The sequence below is a fragment of the Sander lucioperca genome, chromosome 6 (genome assembly GCF_008315115.2).
Source record: "Sander lucioperca isolate FBNREF2018 chromosome 6, SLUC_FBN_1.2, whole genome shotgun sequence".
Taxonomy (NCBI): Eukaryota; Metazoa; Chordata; class Actinopteri; order Perciformes; family Percidae; genus Sander; species Sander lucioperca.
In genome coordinates, this window is record NC_050178.1 from 32,958,785 (window position 1) to 32,984,304 (window position 25,520).

At 41.0% G+C, this 25,520-nt stretch overlaps 1 protein-coding gene across 5 annotated transcripts; it reads right to left on the reverse strand.

The window, feature by feature from the left end:
• Nucleotides 1-1,778: 1,778 nt before the first annotated feature.
• Nucleotides 1,779-16,213, reverse strand: per3 (period circadian clock 3). 5 transcript variants are annotated; one of them, XM_031323523.2, is made up of 21 exons: nt 15,812-16,213; nt 14,024-14,181; nt 13,764-13,882; nt 12,479-12,677; nt 11,851-11,902; nt 11,271-11,419; nt 11,045-11,123; nt 10,840-10,946; nt 9,882-10,038; nt 9,563-9,671; nt 9,158-9,286; nt 8,965-9,070; nt 8,739-8,850; nt 8,470-8,609; nt 8,198-8,359; nt 7,722-7,973; nt 6,688-7,613; nt 6,386-6,572; nt 5,981-6,167; nt 3,414-3,564; nt 1,779-2,855 (listed from the first exon to the last, which is right to left on the reverse strand). In XM_031323523.2, exons 1-21 carry the CDS (start codon nt 16,081-16,083, stop codon nt 2,733-2,735), a joined length of 3,876 nt encoding a protein of 1,291 aa, XP_031179383.1. In that variant the 5' UTR covers nt 16,084-16,213; the 3' UTR covers nt 1,779-2,732. The 5 variants fall into 5 exon arrangements, with proteins under 5 accessions (XP_031179383.1, XP_031179390.1, XP_031179375.1 ...); XM_031323530.2 differs by having other exon boundaries at nt 6,688-7,592; nt 14,024-14,184; XM_031323515.2 differs by having other exon boundaries at nt 14,024-14,184.
• Nucleotides 16,214-25,520: the final 9,307 nt, after the last annotated feature.

Consider the following 25,520-nt stretch of genomic DNA (forward strand, 5'->3'; position numbering starts at 1 on the left):
TAAAAAAATATATTTTCACTTTGTTCTTCTCTGTTTTACGCACCACTGAAGCGCTACTATCAGTGTGTACTGCTTCCTGTAGGCTATATGATTGTATGCTAACTGACTAATGAAGCAGTGTATGCAAAAAAAAATATTTTGATGCTCAGACTGTATTTTTTTTGGAATGTTCCTTTTTTACATTTATTAAAATTCAATGTTTGAGGCAGATTTTTGAATGAAGTCTGTTATTTGTGATTTGTTCAAGGAGATAACGTCTTTTTGTTTGAATGTGGACAAAATAAATGTTTGGTAATAGGCTAGGAAAAGCACCTTACTAAAACCATCAACAATGGCTCTGCTCTATTCAAGTGTCCCAATAAGCCATGACAGTGTGACAGTGAGCCAGTATGCACAATACCTGAACCCTGAAACTGAAGCTAAATGGAATTCAGCCGTCAATAATTTTACTACTTAATATTTAACCTGCGCTTTTCCTACTGTGACAAGTAAAATGTAGGCCTACATTAACTTACATGTAGTGGTTCCCAAACTATTTTTCATTGCATCATTTGGAATTTGAAAACAAGATAAGCTTCATATTTTGGATTTGACTGATGACTTTGACTGATGTCTCTTTTGTTTCTTATTATTCCCAAATGAGCCAGATTCATAGACCTTTTGCACATTTATTTTCACTTCACAGGAAAAGCACAGGTGGAACACATACGATTAAGCCTCTTTTCCAGCAATTAAGCCATGTAATGCAGGAATCTATCATGTTAGCCTTGGAAGCGTTGCATTCCCCCCGTAGCCTATGTAAAGCCTGTTTTACAGTTCTGCGGAGGCTCCACGCAGAGCTTTCGCCTTAGCCTACGTAAGTGGCCTGATGTTTATACTTGTGTGCGTCGAGCCGGCGTGTGTGTGTGTGTGTGTGTGTGTGTGTGTGTGTGTGTGTGTGTGGGGAGTGTGTGGTAGAGCGAGGGAGAAGTGATAAGAGTGACGCGATTAGCTTTGGAGAGAGTACAGACTCTAGAGTCATAGTGAGAGAAACTCCTCCTCCTCCTCTTCCTCCTGTCTCCCCTGTTCTTTATGACCAAGGTGGCAGGAAAAGTTATCGCTTTCCTTGATTTCATGTTGTTTCTAGAGAAGGAGAACCAGGAAATGAGTCGGGGGAAATGCAACGCTATCAAGCCACGGCCGAGCGACATGCAGTTACATTTTTGAGAGGTGCACGTCAGGCTACGGCGTAGGGTCCTACGTAGGTTTGTGTCTTTACGTACCTACATACATAGCAACGGCGTAGATTTTACACAGAAGTATAAATCAGCCTTTAGCGGCGCTTCGCGGCCCGCGGCTCTTCGCGGCTAATGTGTCACAAGCGTTATGTCTGTCAACTTTAGAAAATAATCATGTCTTTTGTTTGTTGTTTTGCCACAAATATAAATAAAAACAGCTTTAAAAAGCCTCCCTGTGATTTTGTGATTTTTGTGTATTGTATTGTGCTTAACAGACAGTCACACCTAAGTACACGTTACATACATAGTTCATTTATTTATTCCTTTGTGTCGCATACAAACATTCCCTGAATTCAAGACAAATGGTTTTCTACTCTTTGTGAAGTTTGTGTCCTTGTTTTATAAGAAACATGGTACTGTAATGTAACTTCAATCTAAAAATGGTAGAAAACCCTGGTCTGTCTTGCACTGTTGGACAACTGTATCTCAATCGGTCACACACACACACACACTCTCTCTCTCACACACACACACACACACACACACACACACACACACACACACACACACACACACACCGTTCGTAAACCCAGGATCAGGGGACATTCGGGGCCACGCTGTCTCTGTATAATTAAAAGGTAAGCTACAGGTACTGTAGGGCGATAACTAGGATACTGAGTGGAGAAAGGACTCGCAACATGACGTTTTGGACATTGAGGTGGACTTGTTTTGTAGCACTAAATTCAATTTGAAATGATCATCATGTTTGCTGTTGTTCATGTGTCAGATTAACATAAAAACGGATGTTTTTAGGCAAGAGGAAACCAACCAATGGAATAAGAGAATATACTCTAATAACAATCATTTTAGACCAGAGTAGACAAGACTACGAACATTATAAACAGAGAGCAGCTAATGCGTCATCTTCATGTCAATCAAAAAAATTTACCATGCGTCAACCATGGTTAAGTTACTATGCAGCTCAAGGAGTTGATGTGGTCGACGTACTGTACAACCTGCAGAGAAGAGTCTGGCGTGTGTTCTGATACTCAAACTGGGCCAGCACCGTCTTTGTCTTTGTCACCCAGTCACACCAATAGGACAGACTGGGAGGTGTGCAGTGCACACAGTGCTCATGTTCAGAGGCATGTTCAGGGGCCATCTTCTTATATTGAGTGTCAAGTGGTTCATGGTCCCAAATACTGGTCAGCCTTAAATACAAACTAAACCCCTACAGGGGTCTATGAACACAACAAGAAGAGAGGTATAATATGTATGGGCAGATAAAGGCAGATAGAGAAAATGAGAAAATGCCTGTCTCTTTTGCCTCCTCTGTTCCTCAGAGCCTTGCCCCGCCTCCGATACATTAACAAAACATGTTAAACGTCAAACTAAAGCATAGGGACCGACTCCTCCGGATTGGTCAGAAGAGATGCATGGTGGGAGTTATTAAGGTTTCTGGCAGGGCTGGTTCAATGTGAGTTGGGTGGTTGGTTGTTCTGGGGTCCAGGTCTCTCAAGTGTCCACCGCAGGTCCGATGGAGTCCTGCGGGGGGATCTCTAGAGGGGACGAGCTATCGGGGGCTGTAGGGTGAGGGGAGTGGGTGACCTCTGGTCCCGAGTTGCAACTCACACAACCCTGTGAGACACAAAGTAGTTGGAATCAACGGAAGAATATTTGGATCGTGCAATAAGGCAGGCATACAGTATGTTTACGGCATTTACTTTCTAACTGTGACGTTTTGGGACTGATTGGCGGAATTGCTATGGACGAAGTACACACGGCAATACCATGGTAAGAGCAAATTATGTTTAAGCATGTATCCAGCTAATTTAAATAGCTCATGCTACAGTGTTGTGAACAGTTAACTTCATTTAATATTGTATTTGGCGTTTTCTTTTGTGAGGCACAAATGTTCCACCAAAACAGGTTCCTTCCCGAGACTATTTTATACAGCCACCTTCGCTGTGTCCGGAACTTAGCGCTGCTAAGTTGTTTGAGCGGGTTTTCTTCTCCTATCCTAGAATGTATGTGTGGTGTAGCCAGACCTTACTCCACAGTGCTGTGGAGATAGGTCTGGCAATGCTAGACTAGGAAGGCTCACCAGTGTCTCTTCACACAAAGAATTATCAAACATGTGTTCAGGTGAGCAGAAAGATTAATATGTTTGTGGTGAGTATGATCGGAGATCCTCACCTGTGTGTCTATCCCCCGTGGAATAGTGTGCTGTTGGATCCAGGGATGGACCTCAAACAGCTCCTCTCTCTGCTCCTGGCTGAACCAGGGTTGGAGGGACTGCAGCACCCGGAGCTTCTCCCTGTCCTCTGCCAACACCTCATTCTGGTCCCTGGAGGAGAGAAAAGACAAGATACAAGGCAAGGATGAAGGGTTAAATGTCATCTTACACATATAAGACAATACATTTTTTCTGGAAATTATACTTGAAAAGGTGGGCTTGTCTTACATCCAAGGATTAGATACTGTCATTACACAATCAAATCAGCAGAGGGCACCTGTAAAGATAAATTTCACCTCTGCATTAAGCAGCTACCTCACTAGATGATGAGTGACTGTCTAGAACAATACGTGTCTCAACAGTGTCTCAACAGTTTGCCATATTAAAACCAGGTTTGAGGAGTAAGATCAAGGGAATTAGAGCAGCAGAGTCATCAAACAACTGTCAAGCAGCCATATTTTTTTTAGATTTTATTTGTTTAGATTTCTTTATTTAAAAAGGAACAACGCACATTAATCAACATGAGCAGAGTCCAACATGTAAATGGACCAGATTTAGCCATGCAGGCTAATTTTCATCTGGGGTCTCTAGCAGGTTGATGGCTTAAAAGAATTAGATCAGCTACAAAAATACAACACATAAGCATAAAACAAGAACACACAGTATCACAGAATATCATTAAAATGATGGCAAGCATAAAAGGACATACAAATTAGAAGTTTTAAAAATGCTAAACTAAAACCAGCTCCTTAAAAGGGTTTGACAAGACACAGAAAAAAGATAAGTAAGAAATGCATTTTACGGCAACAACTTTCACGAGTTTCCTGGAACTCCCAAACTAGTTTTCCAGTCATGAAAACATCTGGAAATTTATTACATACAATATATACAATTATTGTATACATATAATTACATTTAGCTGTTCCTGCTCATCAAGCTAGTGCTATAGAAATAATAAATAAAATGGACATTATAAATATATATGTGTGTGCTGCCCTCTCCTGGCACGCAACATGGTGACTGTATCTTTAAACCCATCGGACATTTTGGGTTTGAGCTTTGACCCTTACAGATATAGGCTACGAGGGGTGCATGTAACAACCTACTGTATTACAATACCACCTGTTAAACAATGCTTTGACAATAACACACACCTTACAGTAGTTACATTGTCAATTTCTGTCTAAGTTTGAAGTTTGTATGAGGCTCCTGGAGTATAAGCCAGTGCTTGAAGTGAGCATTGTAACTGCCACATTTCGGTTAGGTGTAACATAGAAAACAAACAAGGTGTTTCTTTGTTTGTTGATGAGAGCTTTGTAAGTAAAAAAAAATACATACCAGTGCTGATCACATCTAACAAAAAGAGGAGGCCAGACGCCCTTTTTGTACAGTTAGAAGTGATGTGTAGCCATCACCGGTAATGAACCTGGGGCACTTTATCATGAACCCTGCATCATTAAAAAAGGCTCATTAACTGGGGTTAAATGTGTCAATACTAGGCCTACCAGTAAATGATATGACTGTTTTGTACAAGTGCTGTCCTGTATTGTCAAGAAAAACTCCTGGAAATGTCCTGGAACATGATTTCTTAAAATGCTGTACTGTGTGTGGGCATAAAAGTGAAAAAGCTATCGTAATTCAGATCATAACAATGTGGCAGACTACATTTCCTAACATGTACATTTGTTACCTGGGCTAGTGATCCAAACAATCCAAGCATTCAGGTAACAGGGGAAAATCTCACACTCAGTAATGCTGATTTAGAAAATATACATCTAGCTGTTTTTATTTGAGAAAAAGGGACTACCAATGCTTCTCTATAGAGCCCGGTTGGACTTTATAGTATGTCTGTAAACAGAAAATAATCTATAGGCACACTAAATGTTCTATTTTGTTATACAAAAAAAAATGGAACATTGTCCCTTTAAATTCACTTTAACCAGCCTGGTTCTGTGTAAAAACACAGCAGCAGAGAGAGTTCCAGGTGAACTTATGGAAGACATAACCATTTGCTAGCTGCGCTAACACAGCGCTGTGGAGATAGATCTGGCAATGTGAGACTAGCTGTGTGGTGATGCCAGGCTTCTGAGTGGCCCTGTGGACTGATGTTTTCTCCAGATTACATGTAAATTACGCTCTCCCTGTCCCCTCCCTTCAAACCCTTAACAGTGACAGTTTTTATTGGAAAAATAAATAAGAATGCTAAAAATATCAAAATAAAAGAAAATATAACTTCAGCCACCAACACCAGAAATAGGCTAATTTTGTAGGAAACACATATTGCAAAAAGGGCAATGCCATTGTATAATCAGTATAATCTAAATAGAATATAATTTGAGTATTGCTTTTAAAATATATTATTCCCCCAAATGATGGTGATTTCAAATGCAAATCACATTGATGCTCTGCTCGGGTTGAAATGTTGCTTTCATGGCCACATTTCAATGTGTGATGCCTCAGCAAAAGCATTTGGTTTTTGCTCATCATGACTGAAATAGAAACGGTAAGAGTGGTTGTGGGTCTGTACCTAGTGTGGATCTGGTACGTCATCATGACACGCTCAGGTGTGTGCTGGATCCTGCTCCACAGTGGGTTCTCCACTGGAGTGTCGAAGCTGTGCTGGTGCTCTGCCGGCGCCTCCTGGCTCTTACGGGCTTTCCGTGATGTGTCCGATGAATCATTACTTGCAAAGTATTTGCTGCTGTTGCTGCTGCCTGTAAGCCAGGGAATGCTCTGCATAAGTCACTTCACCCTACTAATAAGTGAAACTCTTGTTCTTCTGTCTGGCATTGTCCTCAACTGTTAAATTGGATTGTTTTACTCGTTTGCAATGTTCCGTAAAATGTATTTTCATTAATTTTATGCAGATTGTTTCAACTATGAATGGGTTTGTTGATGTGTGTATTGTATGCATGTGTGTTTTCCCTCTTACCAGTGTGTGAGGTGGAGGTTCCGTTGGAGCCAGAACCAGATCCCAGAGAGCCTCCAGACTCCCCTGATCCAGACCCTGAGGCATTGGAGCCAGTCCCTGACCTGGCATCCTCCTGCAGCAGCAGGTCAATCAGTTCACTGGATGTAGACTGGGCATCGTGGTTCCCAGACTCTCTGGGGTTATCACCCTGATCAAGGCAAAGGTTTACAGTCAGAATGTAGCTAACCACATATGCTGCAAATACAATTGGGAGAGCTATGTACTGTATAGCAACAGACACTGGGTATGCATGGCAGACTGACCTGGTTGGCATGTTGTTCATGGAGGCTCTCGGCGTGGTTGTGCCCGATGCTGCTCTGCCCTTCACTCGGCTTTGGCAACTCCTCCTGCAGCAAGTTCAGCTGCAGTGGAGAACTTGAGCGAGAGCTGGAAAAAAGAGCCTGAGGCCCAGCTGCCTCCTCCTCTTCCCCGACAGAGGAGCTGGCTCTGGGTGAGCAAAGCAGAGGGCCCAGGCTGGTCTGAGTGTGGGGGACAGGCTGGACTTGGAACTGGGGCTGGGGGAAGGGGACACTGCCAGAAGCAAAGCCTGACATGGTGATGGGTGCCTGGGGCAGCATGGAAGGAGTGGACAGAGGGTAAATTGATGGTGGGTAAATGGACGGGTAACCGGGAGTTGGGTAGCTGGGCAGGATGACAGCCATGACAGGAGTCATGTAAGGATGGATGCCCTGAGCTGGAGCCATCGGCTGAAGGTTGTGAAAGTTCTGGATATTCTGCAGATTCTGAAAGGGCTCCATCTGAATTGGTTGCATGCCTGGCAGACTCTGAGGAGACTGCATGATGTTGAAGTTGTAGCTGAGCTGGGGTTGGTCAGAAGGCTGCAGCACCACGGGGGTTGCTAAAGGCAGCTGTTGTGGTATAGGCGGTTGCGCCGGGCCAGGCTGGGTTGCCATCATGGGGAAGAATGGCGCCTGTAGTGGGGATGTTTGGCTGTAGGGCGCCCTGTAACCACCTGGCTGAAGGCTTGCAACCATCTGGGGCTGGGAGGACTCTGAGGAGGGCCAGGAGGAGTCTGGGACACGGCAAGGAGGGCCAACTGGGGAAGTGTAGCTGTCTGAGGAACCCTGGGGTTTAGGGCGCTTGTGTCTGGGCTTTCCCCTCCTAGAGCGGTTTAACCCACCAGCGCTCACTGGATGTAGGTAGTCGCCTGTGGTGAGATGGACACAGGCTGCAGAATAAGTTTGACTGAAGGTGCCGAAGTCTCCCTTTTAAAATTATATTCAGTAGTCACTAAATCCATGCATGCTGTTAGTCACATTTATAAGGAAATACATACCTGGGTGATGGGAGTGAGCCATAGAGCTGTTGTCCAGCTGCAGATAGGAGCTGTAGGGGCTCTGGAGGATTCGATGGCGGAATCGATCCACAAACTCTTGCTCCTCCTTCTGGGTGTGAGCTGACAGCACCTCCTTGGTGAGACCTATGAACCTTCGTTCCTCTGTGGCCGGGCTCGGGGCGGGACAGAGAGGGGTCAAAGCAGCATCAGTAGGCTCACTGCCCATCGGAGCGTCCTCCAAAGCTGTGGCCTCTATGGGAGAACATTTAGGAAAAAACATGTTCAGTAGATACTTTACAGGCCTTACCTCCCTTAAAAAAACAAAAAACACAAGAGAGCCATACAAGGCATTTCTAAATAAAGACTGAACTCCCATATGCAGTGTATTTAAATGTAAGAGCCACAAAACAGCTGGAAAAGAGCATCTGAGTGAACCCCCTGATCTGACACACAGATGTAAGGGTATGTTTATGTACCTGATTCAGGCTGTGGCACATGGACAATGGTGCTGCTGTATGAACACTGGCTGGTGACAGAGACTACACTCATGGCCTTTGTGGACATCGTGATGTCTGTCAGAGGCGCTCCAACAACTGCTGCTGCCGTTGGGGCCACGGACGCCGCGCTGTCCAACACCACTGCAATGTGAGGAGAAACAAGTAGAACAGTGAATGTTGATTTGGCAAAGAATATTACAAAATAATACTCAAATGATAACAATGATGTGGTGTATGTAGTGTTTTTATACCATCTGAGCTGGCCTGTGCTGTGTCAGTGGCTCCAGCAGGCTTGTTGTCTTCAGAGGTAGAAGATGAGGAAGAGGAGGTGGCCAGGGAATAAGAGTCACTCTTCCGCTTAAGGGCTGGGCCTGTACAGCTCTCCAAATATCTGGAACACAAAATTAATTTTGTACACAATTAATGTAGTTAATTAGTTAGTGTGACAGGAATAAGGTGCTTTTGTACGTTATACACTGAAACGATCCAAGAGTTGCATGATGATGCAACGACCACACACCTGATGATGTTGTCCACACAGTTGATCTGCTGATAGGAGGGAATGTGCGTTTGCTTCCTGCCTTCTTCATGATCTCTGACCTCAGGGTTGGAGACTGCAGGGGGCAGACGTGCTGAAGGAATAAAGGGTAATTTAAGCCAATATTAAAATATGTGCACATTTTAATTCAGTATATATATATATATATATATATATATTCTTTTCTTTGTATCTGGGAATGCATTACCTGTGGCTGGTTTGTAAAAAGCATTTTTGTGGTTGGAACCTAGATATGGCTGCTGGCCCCAACTCTTGACTCTATTAACATCAGCACAGATCTGCTGCAAAGTCATCTGCAATAACACACATACGATGTATCAGCATGATTAACCTTTGCAGCAGCTTTACCACTGGCTTGTGATGTCACGTTGACGTCTCACCGGTTCCCGGTGTGAGTCCTCCCACAGGTTACCATTGCTGTCACTTGAAGAAGCCATGCTGATGTAGTGCTCATGGGAGCCGTTACTCCCCAAACTGCCGTAACCACTGGAACCATTGTTATGGACCGGCTGTGGAGAAGAGACACAAAGAAGTGAAGGTACTGGAGAAACTCTGATAGAGATAAAGTAAGAGCTCTCTCGGTGTGTGTGTGTGTGTGTGTGTGTGTTAGTAAGGGTGTACTCTATGGACATGTGTGTGGTCTAGGGCTGCAATTTGCTTTCACTATCAATTAATATATCAATTATACAGTTAGGCCATAAAAAATGGCTGTCAAATTCATTATTATTTTTTATCAAATGATAAATTATGATAAATATTTGAATGAACTGCACTGAAATAATGACCTGCAGGAAAAGCTTATAGATCTTTGCTTGCAGTTCTTTTATTTCCTCATGGGTGACTGGGGCATCCATTGTAGTCGGAGCAGCAAACACATCCTCATTCAGTGGACTCCTGGTGACAAATGATGACAGCACAGTGATGTCATTTCATTTAATAAGTCTTTTGCAACAACAGTGCTGCTACAGCACCTTCTCATAAAACAGGTGGATTACAAGACAGAAAAAAATACCAAACCCTCCGTCTGAGCACATAGACAGCATTGAGACTTTATTAGTGAATATAGCACTTTAAATTGTTTCATTTTGTGCTGTTGCCACTCACGTCCTGACTTTATGCCGTCCAATGATGAAGGCCACCTTGCGGCTCCAAGGGTTGATGAAGCTGGACCAGCTGGTGTCCAATGTAATGTGGTCTCCATTCTGACAGCGCAGGCGCACCGGAGAGTGCTCGAACGGAGACTGGCCCGCATACTTCAACACTACACATGGCATGAAGAGTTTGAGTTAAAAAAACAACAACAAGAGAGGGGTGAAGCTGTAGTAGACTATATCACTGATCCACTGTGTGGAACCTTGGGTGGATCTCTAGAAGGCGAGGACCTCTCCAGTCGCCTCTCTGTCGGTTCCGCAAAAATTTTATTTAAACCTATATTGTGTAATTTTTTGAGTTGATTCTTAGCAAAAACCCCTATGATCTTTCACAAATATGTTCTCATTCATGTGTAATTACTTCCACCAACTATATTGTGATATTTGATTTTCTCCATATCGCCCAGCCCTAGCTCTAGCTATGAGATCCCAACCACCAGGGTAAGAGCCTCTTCTCCCTGTTGAGGGAAGGAGGTACTGGATACACCAGAAGCTCAGGAGGAGCTTCTACCCTCAGGCCACTAGGATCCTAAACGAGGACCCTGCTTAAGACTGCCCCCACCCCCTCATCCTATATACATATATATCTATTATTGTTACTGTTTAATGCAGTAATGCTTTAATGTACTGCATACATTGTAGGAATTGACAGGGTTACATTTCACTGGAATTGTATTTTATGTGATTTCACGTGAAAATAATTTGATTGATTGATTGGTTGATTGACTGACTGAATAATGAGAACAACTAAGTATTTGTGTTATTGGTTAATCTACCAATTATTGTTTCCATAAATTAAAACAATTAATTGTTTAGCATGTTCAGTGTATAAAAAAAAAAAAAAAAAAAAAGAAATCTCATCTCCATATACTAATAACTTGTGTTTTCAAACGTCGTCCTTAAACACTTACCTTTCCGGTGCACAGACAGCATGAGGGGGCGGTCGTCTGGGTGAATGCAAGTCAGCAACGACGTGCCAATCAGATCCTGGGGAAGGTATCCTAGCAACGGCACAGCCCTGTGAATTATGACCATCAAATTAGCTGCATCAACACACCGCCATTTTTAAAGCTCAATGTAAACTCTGAGTGTGCACACGTTTGTGTGTGTACTGACCTGTCATCCACTTCCAGGAACACACAGCCGGCTGAGTGTGTGGTGGTGAAGATGCGCTTGTCCATGGGGATTCGAGGCGCTACATGAACGGAGCAAGTTTGACAAATATTCTCCATTAGAAAAAAAGGAACCACGTACATAAAAAAAATTAAAATAAATTGATGTTTACTATTTATTGGGAAAGGCTGTTTAAATTGTGCGCAGCTTATGGTGCTAATAATTGTACCCTCATATCCAGAGATGATGCGTTCAGCCAGCGCCAGGCAACACGGCTCCTCGCCTTCCCCACTGCTTCCTGTTCCCTGCACCGTCAGCAGGTAGGGTGTTACCCGAAACGGGTTGTAACGCATCTCACCCTCATGGTCCTTCCCACCCCTAAAACATAAATTGAAATTTTAATTTCTACTATGATTTATGATTATTTAACGAATATTAAATACTGATAACAATTATGTCAAACTGGAGATGATTTAAACAAATGTCTACATTCTTTTTGTCAACAAAATAAATCGGTTACAACAAAGTACGCTAACTTGTTTGGTCTTTAGCTGCATGACTCACAAAGTCCTATGGGTTGGCAGGATGTATGAGGAGCTTTAAAAACGTCACTTTCAGCTGTGTTTTTACTGATATCTGTTGGTAAAGATTGGTAACTGTGTGTATCTGAGATAATGTTCTGACAGAATCTGTGGGATTCATATTTTCTGAGCACATCCGATTTTCCCAGAGAGATTCTATTATTGTAAAATCACAGATGTATGGAAGGCCTGGTGAGGAAAGATCCTCAACAGAATGAAGATACTGACCTGATTCTGCAGAAGAAAGACTTGACCTGGGCACAGTCAAACAGAACCCCCGCTGCAGGGACAAAGAACAGAGAAAACTTGGTTATCTGACAGTTCTTTTCATTCCTTGTTATCTGCAATGATTCACAATTATGTACAAACAATTTCAAATTAAGACAGAAAATATATTTTACAAACACTGCTGTGAAATCAAATATATAGTCAATTTAAATAGAATAAGGTAAAACATAACCAATGTATGCTGTATGTTGTTTACTTTTAAAGTACAAGACAAAATACAATTAAAATATGTGCAAGGTATATACTTGTTTTGTGTTGTATTTATTTAATTATTTACGTCAAAGTTACAGCCGCCATCAGGATTGACGTTAACATTTTCTGATTGCTGCTGAATCTCATAGCGTTTTTAATCGTGTTTTCCTGTAAAAAATACCTTACCTAGGTAAACTATGCACTTAAACTATAACTGTAGTTGTAGTATTACTGTAATAAATAAAGAAAACAAACAAAAAGCTAAATCTATCTAATACGTGCTAAAATGAAACTGAAATTAAATCAAAAACAGAAAGCCATATAAAACTGAAAACCATATTTAAAATATAATAAATGTGGTCCAAAACACCACAACCTGTATGTGAGTTGCTCCAGGGTGGCAGATGTGGCTGAGCCGTGTGCGAGTAGAAGACATTAACATCTTGGTGGAAGAGCAGCTCCACAAACTTGGCCGACTTCAGGAACTTCCTCTTGCAGCACAGGATGCTGGGAGCCTGCTCCGACGCATACAGCACGCAGCCACTCGACAGGGAGAAAACCACCACGAAGGAGTCCTACACACAGACACGTACACACACACATGCACAAACACACACACACAGACGAGCCAAGTCACAGCCAGCGTTGGGATGGATACTTTCAAAACGTATTCCGTTACAGAATACATGCCCAAAAATTTAATTTGTAACGTAACGTATTCTGAATACTTGGATTATTTCCACATTGAATTGCATTTTATAAGTGTAGGAATGCGGCCATCACATACAGCTTACTAAACAGGCCTATTCTGGTGTGTTCTTCTGTTCCAACTGGCTGAATGTGTACCTGAACAAGCAGATAGACTTTTGTATTTGTAGTCCCGAACTGCATACTACAAAAATCTAACCGCAGTCTAATCTACCATGAGCTAATTTTGTCTAACGTTAGCTAGCATGTCAAACGGGGCTAGTCAGTCTTTCAGCGACTCTGGGGCTAGTAAATCAGCACGTAGGAGAATGTAAAGTCGCACGTCAACTATAAAATAGCAAGGTGACCAGTAAAACTACAGCAGACCCTTGGCTAATTAAAAGAAATAACTTACTTTAAGAGATTCTTCAGGTTGAAGGTGGAGTAATTTGGACGCTGAAAGGAGGTTGGTTACTGGCAAGCAGAGGTTGCACTGCACAGTTATATTTCGCTCTCCCTTCTCTTTCTTTAATGTGAAATGCTGTTTGAATTTCCAAGATAGAAACGCATTCCTGCCCTGGCTCTGTTGTGCCGGTTCCAACTCCATTGTGACTGATCAAGCAAATAGCTAATTTTTCCATTTTCATATTGGGGCTTCTGGGAAATGCATGGAGTTGCCTTAATTTATTCAGACAATGAATAAACTCGTGAAACAGAGAAGTATTGTCATGTAATCCATTGATTTCAACAATGTAACTGTATTCTAAATACCAACTATTTAAATTGTAACTGTAACGGAATACAGTTACTCATAATTTGTATTCTGAATACGTAACGCCGGTACATGTATTCCGTTACTCCCCAACACTGGTCACAGCACTCAAAGGCAGTAAACACACATACACACGCCCAGGTGGGAGGCAAATTGATGTGCAAGTATGTATGCAAGTGTAAGTGTGTGAGTGTGTTTATACCGTGTTTTTAAGGGTGTGTTCAGATGTGACCCTCTCCAACTCTTCCAGAGTGCAAACAGTGGCATCTCTCCTCTCATCCTGGCCATTTCGCATCAGCAGTTTGTAGTATTCGCTATTGGCTAAAGAGGAACACAAACACACATGGTGCTTTGAAACAAGACTAAATGATATCAGGCTTGTTGGAGAGAGAGAAAAAAAACTACTCTGATTTCAAAGAAAAACAAAACTGTTCCCAAGCGTAACAAAGGTTTCCAGGTTACCTTGCACTTGTTTGACACAGTTGAGTGCGTAATGTAAGGCCTCCACAGTGCTGGCTTTGCTGCGACTGCGTTTGTCTGATGGAATCCTCTTCTTCATCTCAGCCACAGTGACCATCACCTCTCTGTGGGCCTGCCCTCTGCTACCATCTGTATTTTCACTGCTACACACACATTCATTTAACTTAATAAAATGCAGTGGCACAGAAACATTTTAAGCCCTGATTTAAAAGACTTAAAAAGCAGCAGAATGCTGGAGCAGATCTCAAGTTTTCTGGGAGTTTGTTCCAGATACAGTGCCTTGCAAAAGTACTACCCCCCTTGGCGTTTTTCCTATTTTGTTGCATTGCAACCTGTAATGTATCTGTCCATAGGACCACTTCAAGCCCTACACTCCAGAGACAAATCATTTTTTTCTGTAAGCAGTGGCTTTTTTGGTCACTTTTCCAAAAAGCCCAGCTCTGAAGAGAGTGCGGCTAAAAATAGTCCTATGGACAGATACTCCTTTCTCTTTCCAGGTCACTAAGGGTTATCTTTGGTCTCTTTGTTGCCTCTCTGATTAATGCCATCCTTGCCTGGTCCGGGAGTTTTTGTGGGTGTCCCTCTTGGCAGGTTTGTTGTGGTGCCATATTTTTTCCATTTTGTAATAATTGATTTAATGTTGCTTCGTGGGATGTTCAAAGTTTCGGATATTTTTTTAGAACCCAACCCTGATCTGTACTTCTCCAGAACTTTGTCCCTGCTCCTTGGTCTTCATGGTGCACCTTACTTAGTGTTGTTGCAGACTCTGGGGCCTTTTAGAACATACTATGTGACTTCTGAAGGTAATTGGTAGCACCAGATCTTATTTAGGGGCTTCATAGCAAAGGTTGAATACATATGCATGCACTACATTTCAATTGTTTTATACATTTTTTTCATTTCACTTAACCAATTTTTACTATTTTGTGTCCATTGCATACTTCATTGCAAAAATCAATTTAAATTACAGGTTGTAGTGCAACAAAATAGGAAAAACACCAAGGGGGTGAATACTTTTGCAAGGCACTGGATGTGGTGCATAAAAACTGAATGCTGCTTCTCTGTTTAAATGTTGACTCTGGGAACAGGAAGCAGACCTGTCCCAGACGATCTGAGAGGTCTGGAGTCTAGACATTTCATAACGGCATAGGAGATTGTTAATGTATTTTGGCCTAAAACAATTTAGTGCTTTAATTACAAACTAACAGTAGTATTTTAAATACAGTTCTTTGACAAACGGGCGAAATTACAACCCATAGTGTTGTTTGTAAATATTCATCACATTTAACAGACAAAATTTCTGGTTCAACTTTGACCTTCCCTTCTTGCCGTAGCCATTTGCACTCATGGTTTCACTGCGCAATTACTTAGCAACATTATGGTTGTGCTGACTTTTGTTTTTACTTCCAAAATAAATGGTAAGTAATCGTGAAGTTGTGTGTCTTGCCTTGCTCCATTGGAGTTTTCAGCTATTAGTTTGGTGAGTACAACGTTATAACAAACAGAACCTAAGGCCAGAGCTACAAAAATAAAACCCAAGTTGGACTAAACTTTATTATGCTTATTTGTTATGTACTGTTGAAAAAAGAAGTCAATATTTTCACAAGAATGCGAGTTGATATTCACAGAAGCAAAGCCACTGCTATGGTATGTTGTGGTGCATTTTAAAACTTGTTCTGAGATGAATGAAGAGACATGACATCAACTTGATCACTGTGTATGATGTGGATATAGGCCAAGTAGTCAGGGCACACACAATCAGGCAAATACCTCTTGGTTGAAGCTGAGGTGGATCCTGTGACACTACCAGGGCTGTGATTGGCCGAGGAAGAGAGGTCATGCGATCCGCTAGTCATCTCATCATCTTCCTGCCCTACTTCTCCACCTGAAACTCCACTCTCCCCCCCCTTGGGGCGCTCTGACTGCCCCCCTCCGTCCTGCTGCCCTGACGACATCCTCGCCTCCTCTCCACCTCCTCCTGTTGCTGACGGTAACGCAGGCTCCTCCCCATCCCCAGGCATCTCTTCGCTTTGGTCACACATCAATTTGTCCAATTACAGTGGTCAGTAGGGGTCTTCATATGTTCAACAAAGGGAATGGGTTCCATGTGGTGAAAATAAATTATTATTTCAATGAGTGCTGAGTGTAAGATGTGAGGATCTGCCTTTAACACTGTAAGATAAACGAAATTAAGAGAGATGATAAGAAACAGTATCAGAACAAAGTTTGCAAGATTGTATTCACAACATGGAAGAATGAATTACTAATTTCTTAAAAAATGTCTTTCTGAGAGTATGCCGTATGAAACTGGGACACAGCTATGATGCTAAAGTATCATTTCACAGCAGGAAAAAGCACAGGTGTAATTAATAACATTAATGATTGCTATTTAGGTGTGGGCATTAGGGCTGTTGGAACGAATTCCAAAAGTCGAATATAATTTGAATAGTAAAATAAAAATCAATACTATTTGAATGCTGAGATTACTATTTGAATGTGATTTCTTTTTATAAATAGGTTGGCTAACATTAACTAATCTCCGTCTTCTCATGTCACGTCTGATGAACAAAAAGTTACGGGAGTGAGAAACCCAAGGCATTGTGAGCTAATGTTACGTATCGAGTAAAGTTAGTACGGGGGGAGTGACAGGCTGCGGCTGGAAATCGGAAGAAGGGTGGGAAATAGTTTTAACATGACTTTAAAATCGACATCCACCGAGCCAAAATGCTTATGTTATCAATAGTTAGCTCGTTCTGGTTTCCTAACTGCGTCGCGAGTTATAGGAGCTTAGCTGGGAGCTCCATGGAGACAGCTAAAGTTAATGTTAGCTGCCCTACAGCTGTCAGAGTTAGCATCGACTTCGTACATTACCTTCTAACAGCTGCATTCTCAGTAACGTGACAATCTGCAGGAAACAGGTTGCTTATAAATCACTAAAATAGTAGTGGCAGCACCGTTTGGCTTAGTTATCAATGCCGTTAGCATCGTGGCTAACACTGTTGTTACTTTACTTTATGATAAATCATTTAGGCTGCGCTTTCTAACATGATGTCATTGTGCTAACCGAGCACTGTTAGTCTGCTGATTTGTGTTTGTCGCTGTGTGCTCGTGGTGGAATATATGCCAAAAACTTGTGCCAAGTCTGATGGGGCAAAAGCTCCAAATGTAAAAGCAAGGAAAACAAACATATAATGTTCTGTGCAACAAGACTATGTTTTTCATTTCTCTAATGTGAACAAACACAATCTGCCTTGTTATCTAATACTATTGGACCATATGACTATCAAACTGGCTCACTGCTTTCTGACTCACTCCCATCATCTACGATTCACACATGGGCACATTTCATACATCAATACTGCAAACACCAGGTACAACTGTATTTTTTCGGAAATCAAACTCAAACATTACAAAGAAAACAGAGGTAAGGTAATGCATTTGCCTTCTTCAGTCATCTTCTCTTTGCCAGTTTTCTTCAGCCATCATTATATCAGTTATAAATAAAACACACAGAGATAAAAACAGGAGCCTGTGAAAATAGCCTGCGTCTTTAAGCAGGTCGTCACTGCAGGATTACATAATCGCCTTGCTCAGTTTGGAGCGTATAAGCCACCCTGTTGTTTGAAACCTTATATCTGTACTGTGTGCGTACAACGTACAGACACAAACCTGTGATTACTGTGGTGTAGAGATAATGCTCTGGCCTTCCCTTAATTTTACAGTACACAAACAGACCTGAGAAGGCTAAAGTCAAGGTGCTGATAGTAATATGTACTTTTCTACCCCACTTCTCAGAGGGGAAATAAGTGTGAGTTTGAATTGTTGTTCAAACAACATTGTGATCCAAATGTAAACAAAAGTGTAGTCACACCACTAAAATTGGTGATTGGAACATACTATCACTCCCAAATTGATCAACCATCAGTAATGTTTGTAGACATAGGATTAATATTCATAATTACGGCCAAATGTGAATTTGCAACACCTGCTCCACTGAAATGCCAGGTCATGAACCATGCGGTGTCTGTGTCAACTGAATTGTGTCTCCTCAATGTCTTGTCCGTCTCCAAATTTATCTTAAATATTTGCTTGCGTGATAACTTAATATGTCCTCTTTGACGCTGTCGACTTTATGTGTAAATGGATGCAACAACACAGATGACAAGCAATTAAGGACCCTAGCTTGTTATGTCAAAGAGCTTCTCAGACACAATGAAATGTCATGATTTGAACCATTTCTGGTGAATGAAACGCAGTTGAGCCATACTTGCACACACAACACCAATACACACAAAAGTCCTGCAAATATGGAAGAAAAAGCCGAGCGGGATATACATCCCCAGCGTAACATGTGGTTATTATGAAATAACATTATAAAATAATATTCACAGATGGGCAAACATGTAAATGTAGGTAGCCTATTTCTACACCTCAATGTTAACATTTGTTTAATAAGGGAAAATACCGTACTTAGGAAGAATTAGGTAAAAATGGGCTGACTGACCTATGACAACAAGTTAAATGTTTCTGAGTTAAGGTACATGCAGCGAGAAGTAGTATAGTGAGCCTGTAAGTGCACCTATGTTACGCCAATAACCAAGATTATCATTAAGTAAACATACAACAGCACAACACACAACTAAAAAACATTGATATAAAGTCATCATGATACCAGTTTTACATGCTTCCATCGACTAGAAAAAGAAAAGCTTCAACAGCCCACGACCTGATCCCACTCAAAACAAACCTGGCAATCATATGACGTTTCACTACACATGAACCCAGTAACCTAACCTCAATGAACCCAGGGACCACAACATAGGTCGACACAGGCAGCCACTACTCCACCGAAAACTAACGCACAACCGCCATTATTCAAATTACATTATTGTGTATATTGCCACACATCTGCATCTACAAATTACATTTTGTGACAAATTAAAATATAAATATAGAATGTGAACATTAGTAAATGCTGGTTGTTCTAGTAAGACTGTAAGTAAGTTACCGTTTCAATTATTACTGTCTTCCAGGATCAATTACTCTATAGCGAAGTGTTATTAAATCACAAACGACGCATCTTTCCTACCGTAGTAAGGTAAACAACGAGCTACAAACTCATTTTCATCAAAACGAGCCGTCCTCCAACCTGGAGAAATAACATTGGTCTCTACGAGCACCCAGCGGTGAGACAGGAGTAAGACGAGTGCTTAGGGACCGTCTACAAACTACAACACTGAAAAGAGAGACAACAACAATATTTATTAATTTAATGAATAAATAAGGTAGTGTCTCCAAACGTACCTCAATTATAACTTGTCTCCTCCTAGTTGTACTACAGCATTAACTTAAAAAAAAAAAAAAGCATATTCATAATTTTGGTAAATATTTTTTGCCAAATGTTTTTAATATATGTCATAATTACAGAGTCATGTCTCAAAAATGACTCCACACATAGAAGGCCCCCTGCTGGTTGTACTAAAGCACTTACCTTTCAAAAATAAGCATATGCATAATTTTGGGGAATATTTTTTGCCAAAAACATTTAAAGGTCCTATGACATGCTGCTTTTTGGATGCTTTTATATAGGCCTTAGTGGTCCCCTAATACTGTATCTGAAGTCTCTTTTATATAGACCTCAGTGGTCCCCTAATACTGTATCTGAAGTCTCTTTTATATAGACCTCAGTGGTCCCCTAATACTGTATCTGAAGTCTCTTTTATATAGGCCTTAGTGGTCCCCTAATACTGTATCTGAAGTCTCTTTTATATAGGTCTTAGTGGTCCCCTAATACTGTATCTGAAGTCTCTTTTATATAGGCCTTAGTGGTCCCCTAATACTGTATCTGAAGTCTCTTTTATATAGGCCTTAGTGGTCCCCTAATACTGTATCTGAAGTCTCTTTCCCGAAATTCAGCCTTGGTGCAGAATTACAGACACTAGAGCCAGTCCCACAATGAGCTTTCCTTAGGATGTGCCATTTCTGTGTCTGTAGCTTTAAATGCTATTGAGGAGGAGAGAGGGGGGGCAAGGTGGAGGGTGGGGGTGTGGCCTTGACCAACTGCCATGCTTCGCTTGTTTTCAAGCCATGATGTCTCTCTCTTTCTCATCTCTCCAAATTCTCTGGGCGGGCAAAGCAGAGAAAGGGGAGGTAACCTTCCTCCTTATGACGTCATGAGGAGGAGATTCCAGATCAGCCCATCTGAGCTTTCATTTTCTCAAAGGCAGAGCAGGATACCCAGGGCTCGGTTTACACCTATCATCATTTCTAGCCACTGGGGGACCATAGGCAGGCTGGGGGAACTCACATTAATGTTAAAAAACCTCATAAAGTGAAATGTTCATGCCATGGGACCTTTAATATATGTGTGGATTCAGTGTGGAACTTGCACAAGATGGTTTCACACGCGGTGCCTTGGAATGACAGCAGCACAAATACCAAACAAAAATACCCCTTGGGATTGTGTGTTGTGTAACAGCCCTAGCTAAAGAGGCTGTAAGTGAGTTTGTAGGTCTGGATAACTAAAGGATCCAAAATTTCAACTACTGCCACGATGGTAATTGTACACAAACTGCATATAAGGGAACATTAACCCCACCCAGAAAAGTAAACAAAAGCTAGACATTTTTTATTTAATTTGTGTTTTTCCATTATTCGCATTATTAATAGAGAGCTGAAATTATTTTCTATGTGAAAATTAACATTGTGGATGTGTTCATTATGAATGAATGTGTGATATTGATATTTAAGTTAGTTCTGCCACCTTTTTGTTTCAGTTTAAGGCAACAACATTTATATATATATATATATATATATATATATTAGGGGTGGAACGGTACATGTATTCGTATTGAACCATAACGGTACGGGCGTCTCGGTTCGGTACATGAATTTACACGGAGAATACACAGTATAAAAATAAATAAAACTTGCGTGCAAATTAATTAATGTAATGCGGAACTACTGTTAGATACGCGGGTTCTAGGGACACCTAATCTGTAGCCCTGCCTTAGCTCTGAAGCTAGCCGAGCTCCGCCTACAAGCAGTTTTTTGCAGGTCGACGGTCCAGTGAGTGAGTCAGAGATAGCAGCACTAAAGGACGAGTATGGCGAGTGGTGGCGACCCACAAGAGTTAGAGGACCTGTTAAGATCTCTTAAGATCGCAAGTTTGGGAAAACTTCTGTATGGATGAAGCCTGGAGCCTCCTGTGTCATGCCTTCCCGCCTGGTGCGTTCACGGCCTCGAAAACTTCGGTCTTCGGGTCAGTTACAGTAGTACAGACGAGAGAGTGGCGGATAAGACGAGGACTGTGTGTCGGCGTTGTTCATCAGTGGTTGGGTATGTAAGTGGAAATACATTTAACATGCTAACGCATATCCGACGCCATCACCCAGCTGTACCAATCGCTGGAACGAGACAATAAAAAACTGTCCAACTTCTCCTCCCTACAGTGCTTAACCAGCCTTTAAATACAAATACAAATAGGGCAAGTATTTGCTGCATGTGCTCGAACCTCGTTACAACATGCCATCCTGTCCACATATTTGTTGTTGTTATTATTGTTTATATATGTAATTTGTTGTTGTTGTTATTATTGTTTATATATGTAATTTGCACTTTCATAAATAAGAGATGCTGTATTTCCAGTTTTATAGCTGATTGTCTTATTTTGTTTACAAGTTACAGATGGAGTCTGTAGATGATGTGGGGTACTCTTTACGGTTTCCTGTTAGATCTTACTTTATACACTAAAGGCTGTTGCAGCTAGCTCAGGGGAGAGACTGGATGACACTAGGCGGTACAGCCTGAGACATACACAATAAAAAAAAAATTGCCTTCTGCATTTTTGTTATGCTTTTCCCTCCATTGTATTGAACCGAACCGTGATGTCTGAACCGAGGTATGAACCGAACCATGACTTCTATATATATATATATATATATATATATATATATATATATATATTACACTTTAAGTATTTGTTGTAGTACAACCACCTTCTCTGGAGTATTTTGTGAGACATTTCTCTATGTAATTATAACATATTTCTTGCGATAAATATACCCAAAAATTATTTTTGAAAAGTAATAGTCATAGTTCAACCATTAGGTGAGCAGTTATAGAGAGGTAAGTATGGAAACACTTGTCTTTGTAATTATTAAAGTATTAAATGTTTTTAGCAAAAAATAAAATTATGCATATGATTATTTTTGAAAAGTAAGTGCTGTAGTACAACTAGCAGGAGACAAGTTATAACTGAGGTAAGTTTGGAGACACTTCCTTATTTAATCATTAAATTAATAAATATTGTTGTTGTCTCTCTTTTCAGTGTTGTAGTTTGTAGACGGTCCCTAAGCACTCGTCTTACTCCTGTCTCACCGCTGGGTGCTCGTAGAGACCAATGTTATTTCTCCAGGTTGGAGGACGGCTCGTTTTGATGAAAATGAGTTTGTAGCTCGTTGTTTACCTTACTACGGTAGGAAAGATGCGTCGTTTGTGATTTAAGTTATCGATCCCGGAAGTTCGAATCTGTGAATGTCTTTCCAACTTTACCGCAGTCTGCTAACGTTGGTGTATAACTGCACTTGTTATTGATGCAATGTAAGCTTGTCGGAGCAACATCAGAGCAGTTTAGTTACTTAACGTTACTCACTAAATGGCACTGCAGCTCCCTGATTATGGCAGACATGTTATTCAGTTAACATACTAGCAATACACATTGACCACTGCTTACAGCCAAGTCATACCGTATTGTTTGGAAATGTGAAGTATCACCACAAAGATAACGACTACATTTCATTTGTTTACATCCTCTGTTCTCTGGTTGGTGCCTTGGGCGAGGAGGTTAGCTTAGTCTGTTTGGCCAACTCGCTAAGACACCTCAAATCTTCTGATGGAATATTTACCTTTTCCACTCCACGTATGTTTCCACTTCAATATCCGAAAAATAAAATTCTATCAAATTGATCGCCGGGCCGCATTAAAAGTATTATTTTAATTTCCAGTCACTTACGTTAGCTAGCTAAATCGTCTTCTATTCCAAAGCACTTGACACATTTGTGCAACGTGAGGCCGGAGCAATATAACTCCGCCCACTCCAAGATGATTGGACAGGCGAATATTGCATCTATCATGTGATTGGACATAGCACTTAGGAGTGGGCGTGTCTAACACAGCGGTCTGGCGTTTCACATGGATCCCCACGTTTCACAACAGAGGGACCCTGTAAGCTGCCAAAGCACCAACTCAGTTTCTTTAACTGTCTATGCTCAGTACAAGCCCCTGCTATCCCTCTATTACGGCATGTATAAATGGATGAACCTATGGTCCAGCTGATCAACTTCACACATCTTGATGCCTTTGACAAGAAATTACATTAATGTTTGCATTGTCAGCTATCTGACATATTAACAATGTTTTTGTTGAATCACATGGGAAGAATCACAAGGAGATGGGCGTAATTAATGATTGATTTTGATGGTAGTCATTTTGAATTTAGTCAGCCTTGGCCTGTGATGGATAATATCTTTGGATTTTGGAGTATTGGTCAAACAAAAAACACATGCCACCTTGGGCACTCAGAAATTGTGATGACATTGTTCACTATTTTCTGACATTTTATAAACCAAACTTAGTTGATTGATTGCTTGGAAACTTAAAACAATAGTTGCAGCCCTATTTGGTTTAGTTAGTTTTTTTCACCATTATTTATAGAGGGAAAGATCAGACTGAGACAAAGGTCTCTTTCACAGCTGAGCTCTGTGTCCAGTATCATTTAAAAATACAGAAACACAACACAATTACAATAACAATTACATTCAACAACGATTTGTTCATTAAGCATGGCTTTAAATTGCCAAGTGGAAAACAAGACATCTAGTTTTACAATCTGGTTTTGAAAAAAACATTTTCATTTGGCCATTTGGTATCGCAATTAAACTTAAATTCAAACTTGAAAAAATAGGTCGATACAGTGATGTCTATGTCTTTAACATGGCAAGGCTAGATTAGGCCTACTTATTGGGCAAAGCAGGCAACTGCCCCAGAATACTACTGAGGTAAGAGTTGGTGCTTGTAGACCAAAACCCCTTTTCTATGGAAAGTTCTGAGTAATGACATAACATTTGATGACACTTGGTTTTCTTACAATTTCTTTTTTGGTGTCTGTGACAGTCAGGTGCTCAGCAGTGGATGCCCCACTGGATCTTTGAATCACAGAGGAATCAAGGACAATATAGCCAGAGGATACATTTACACTTTTACATTTTTGGTTGAGATTGAGTGCAATTGTCAACCTGCAAGTTCAATAGAACTCTAATACAAGTCTATAGTTGTCTGGTATGGTGTAGTAACGTAGGGTAAAACTCTGGTATTGTGATAATCCTACACACACCCACACACACACACGCAAACCAGGGCAAGGAATGAAGACCCCTGCCAGGAGAAAAACGTTGTGAAGCACAGTAGCCAGAAATCGTGACATCTTCCTTTGAGATATTATGTATGTTGCTCCTCTCCTCTTCTTTATTGTTACCTTCACTCCTCCTCTTGTTGCTGTTTTAGAAGTAATTCCAAACTGTGAATGAAACCCAGTTGAGCCATACTTGCATGTAAACACACAACACCAATACACACAAAAGCCCTGCAAATATGGAAGTAAAAGCCGAACAGGATATACATCCCCAGTGTAACATTCGGTTATGAGATAACATAAAATGATCTTCACAGACTAGCAAAATGTAAATGTGGTCTTTCTACACCTCAATGTTAACCTTTGTTTCATAAGGGTAGAAACCGTACTTAGGAAGATTTAGGTGAAAATGGGCTGACTGACCTATGACAAGTTCCATTTTTTTGAATTGAGGTAGATGCAGCCAGAAGTAGTATAGTGAGCCTGTAAGTGCACCTATAACTTTGTTACATTAATAACCAAGATCATCATTAAGTAAACATACACAAATAAAAATCACTGATATGAAAGACGATTTAAAGTCATCATGATACCAGTTTTACATGCTTCCATCGACTAGAAAAAGAAAAGCTTCAACAGCCCACGACCTGATCCCACTCAAAACAAACCTGACGCTCATATGACGTTTCACTACACATGAACCCAGGGACCACCACTAACATGTCATCTGCATCTTAAGGCTAAGGGAGAGGCTGGACCAAGCTGTGAGACAGCAAGTCCCTGAGCTGCTTTTGGGAAGAGTAAACACTGACATTTATTGTCACGGATAAAAAAAAACTCAGACAAGGCTTTGTAAGTTAACTCTGTTTTATTCAAGCAAAAGGAACTTAGGGCCAAAGAATAGAATTGCACATTTCCAAATGCATTCCCTGTGGGTAGACATAAGCATTGTGAAGGTCAAATAACAGCTAATGCCTTAAAAACTACTGAAACATGCAACATAAACAGTTGTAATTTCAGCTATGAAATTCCAGACAAAGTGAAATGAATGTACAAAGTAATCCCAAA

What these genes read in the sequence shown, in the direction of transcription:
- per3 (XM_031323515.2), bottom strand. Translation starts at nt 16,083, where the DNA reads ATGTGTGACCAAAGCGAAGAGATGCCTGGGGATGGGGAGGAGCCTGCG. An exon ending in AGCACAGGCCAGCTCAGATG is followed by an intron (nt 8,360 to 8,469) that starts GTATAAAAACAC and finishes CTCACATTGCAG; the next exon opens with TGGTGTTGGACAGCGCGGCG. An exon ending in ATGAACAACATGCCAACCAG is followed by an intron (nt 6,573 to 6,687) that starts GTCAGTCTGCCA and finishes TGCCTTGATCAG; the next exon opens with GGTGATAACCCCAGAGAGTC.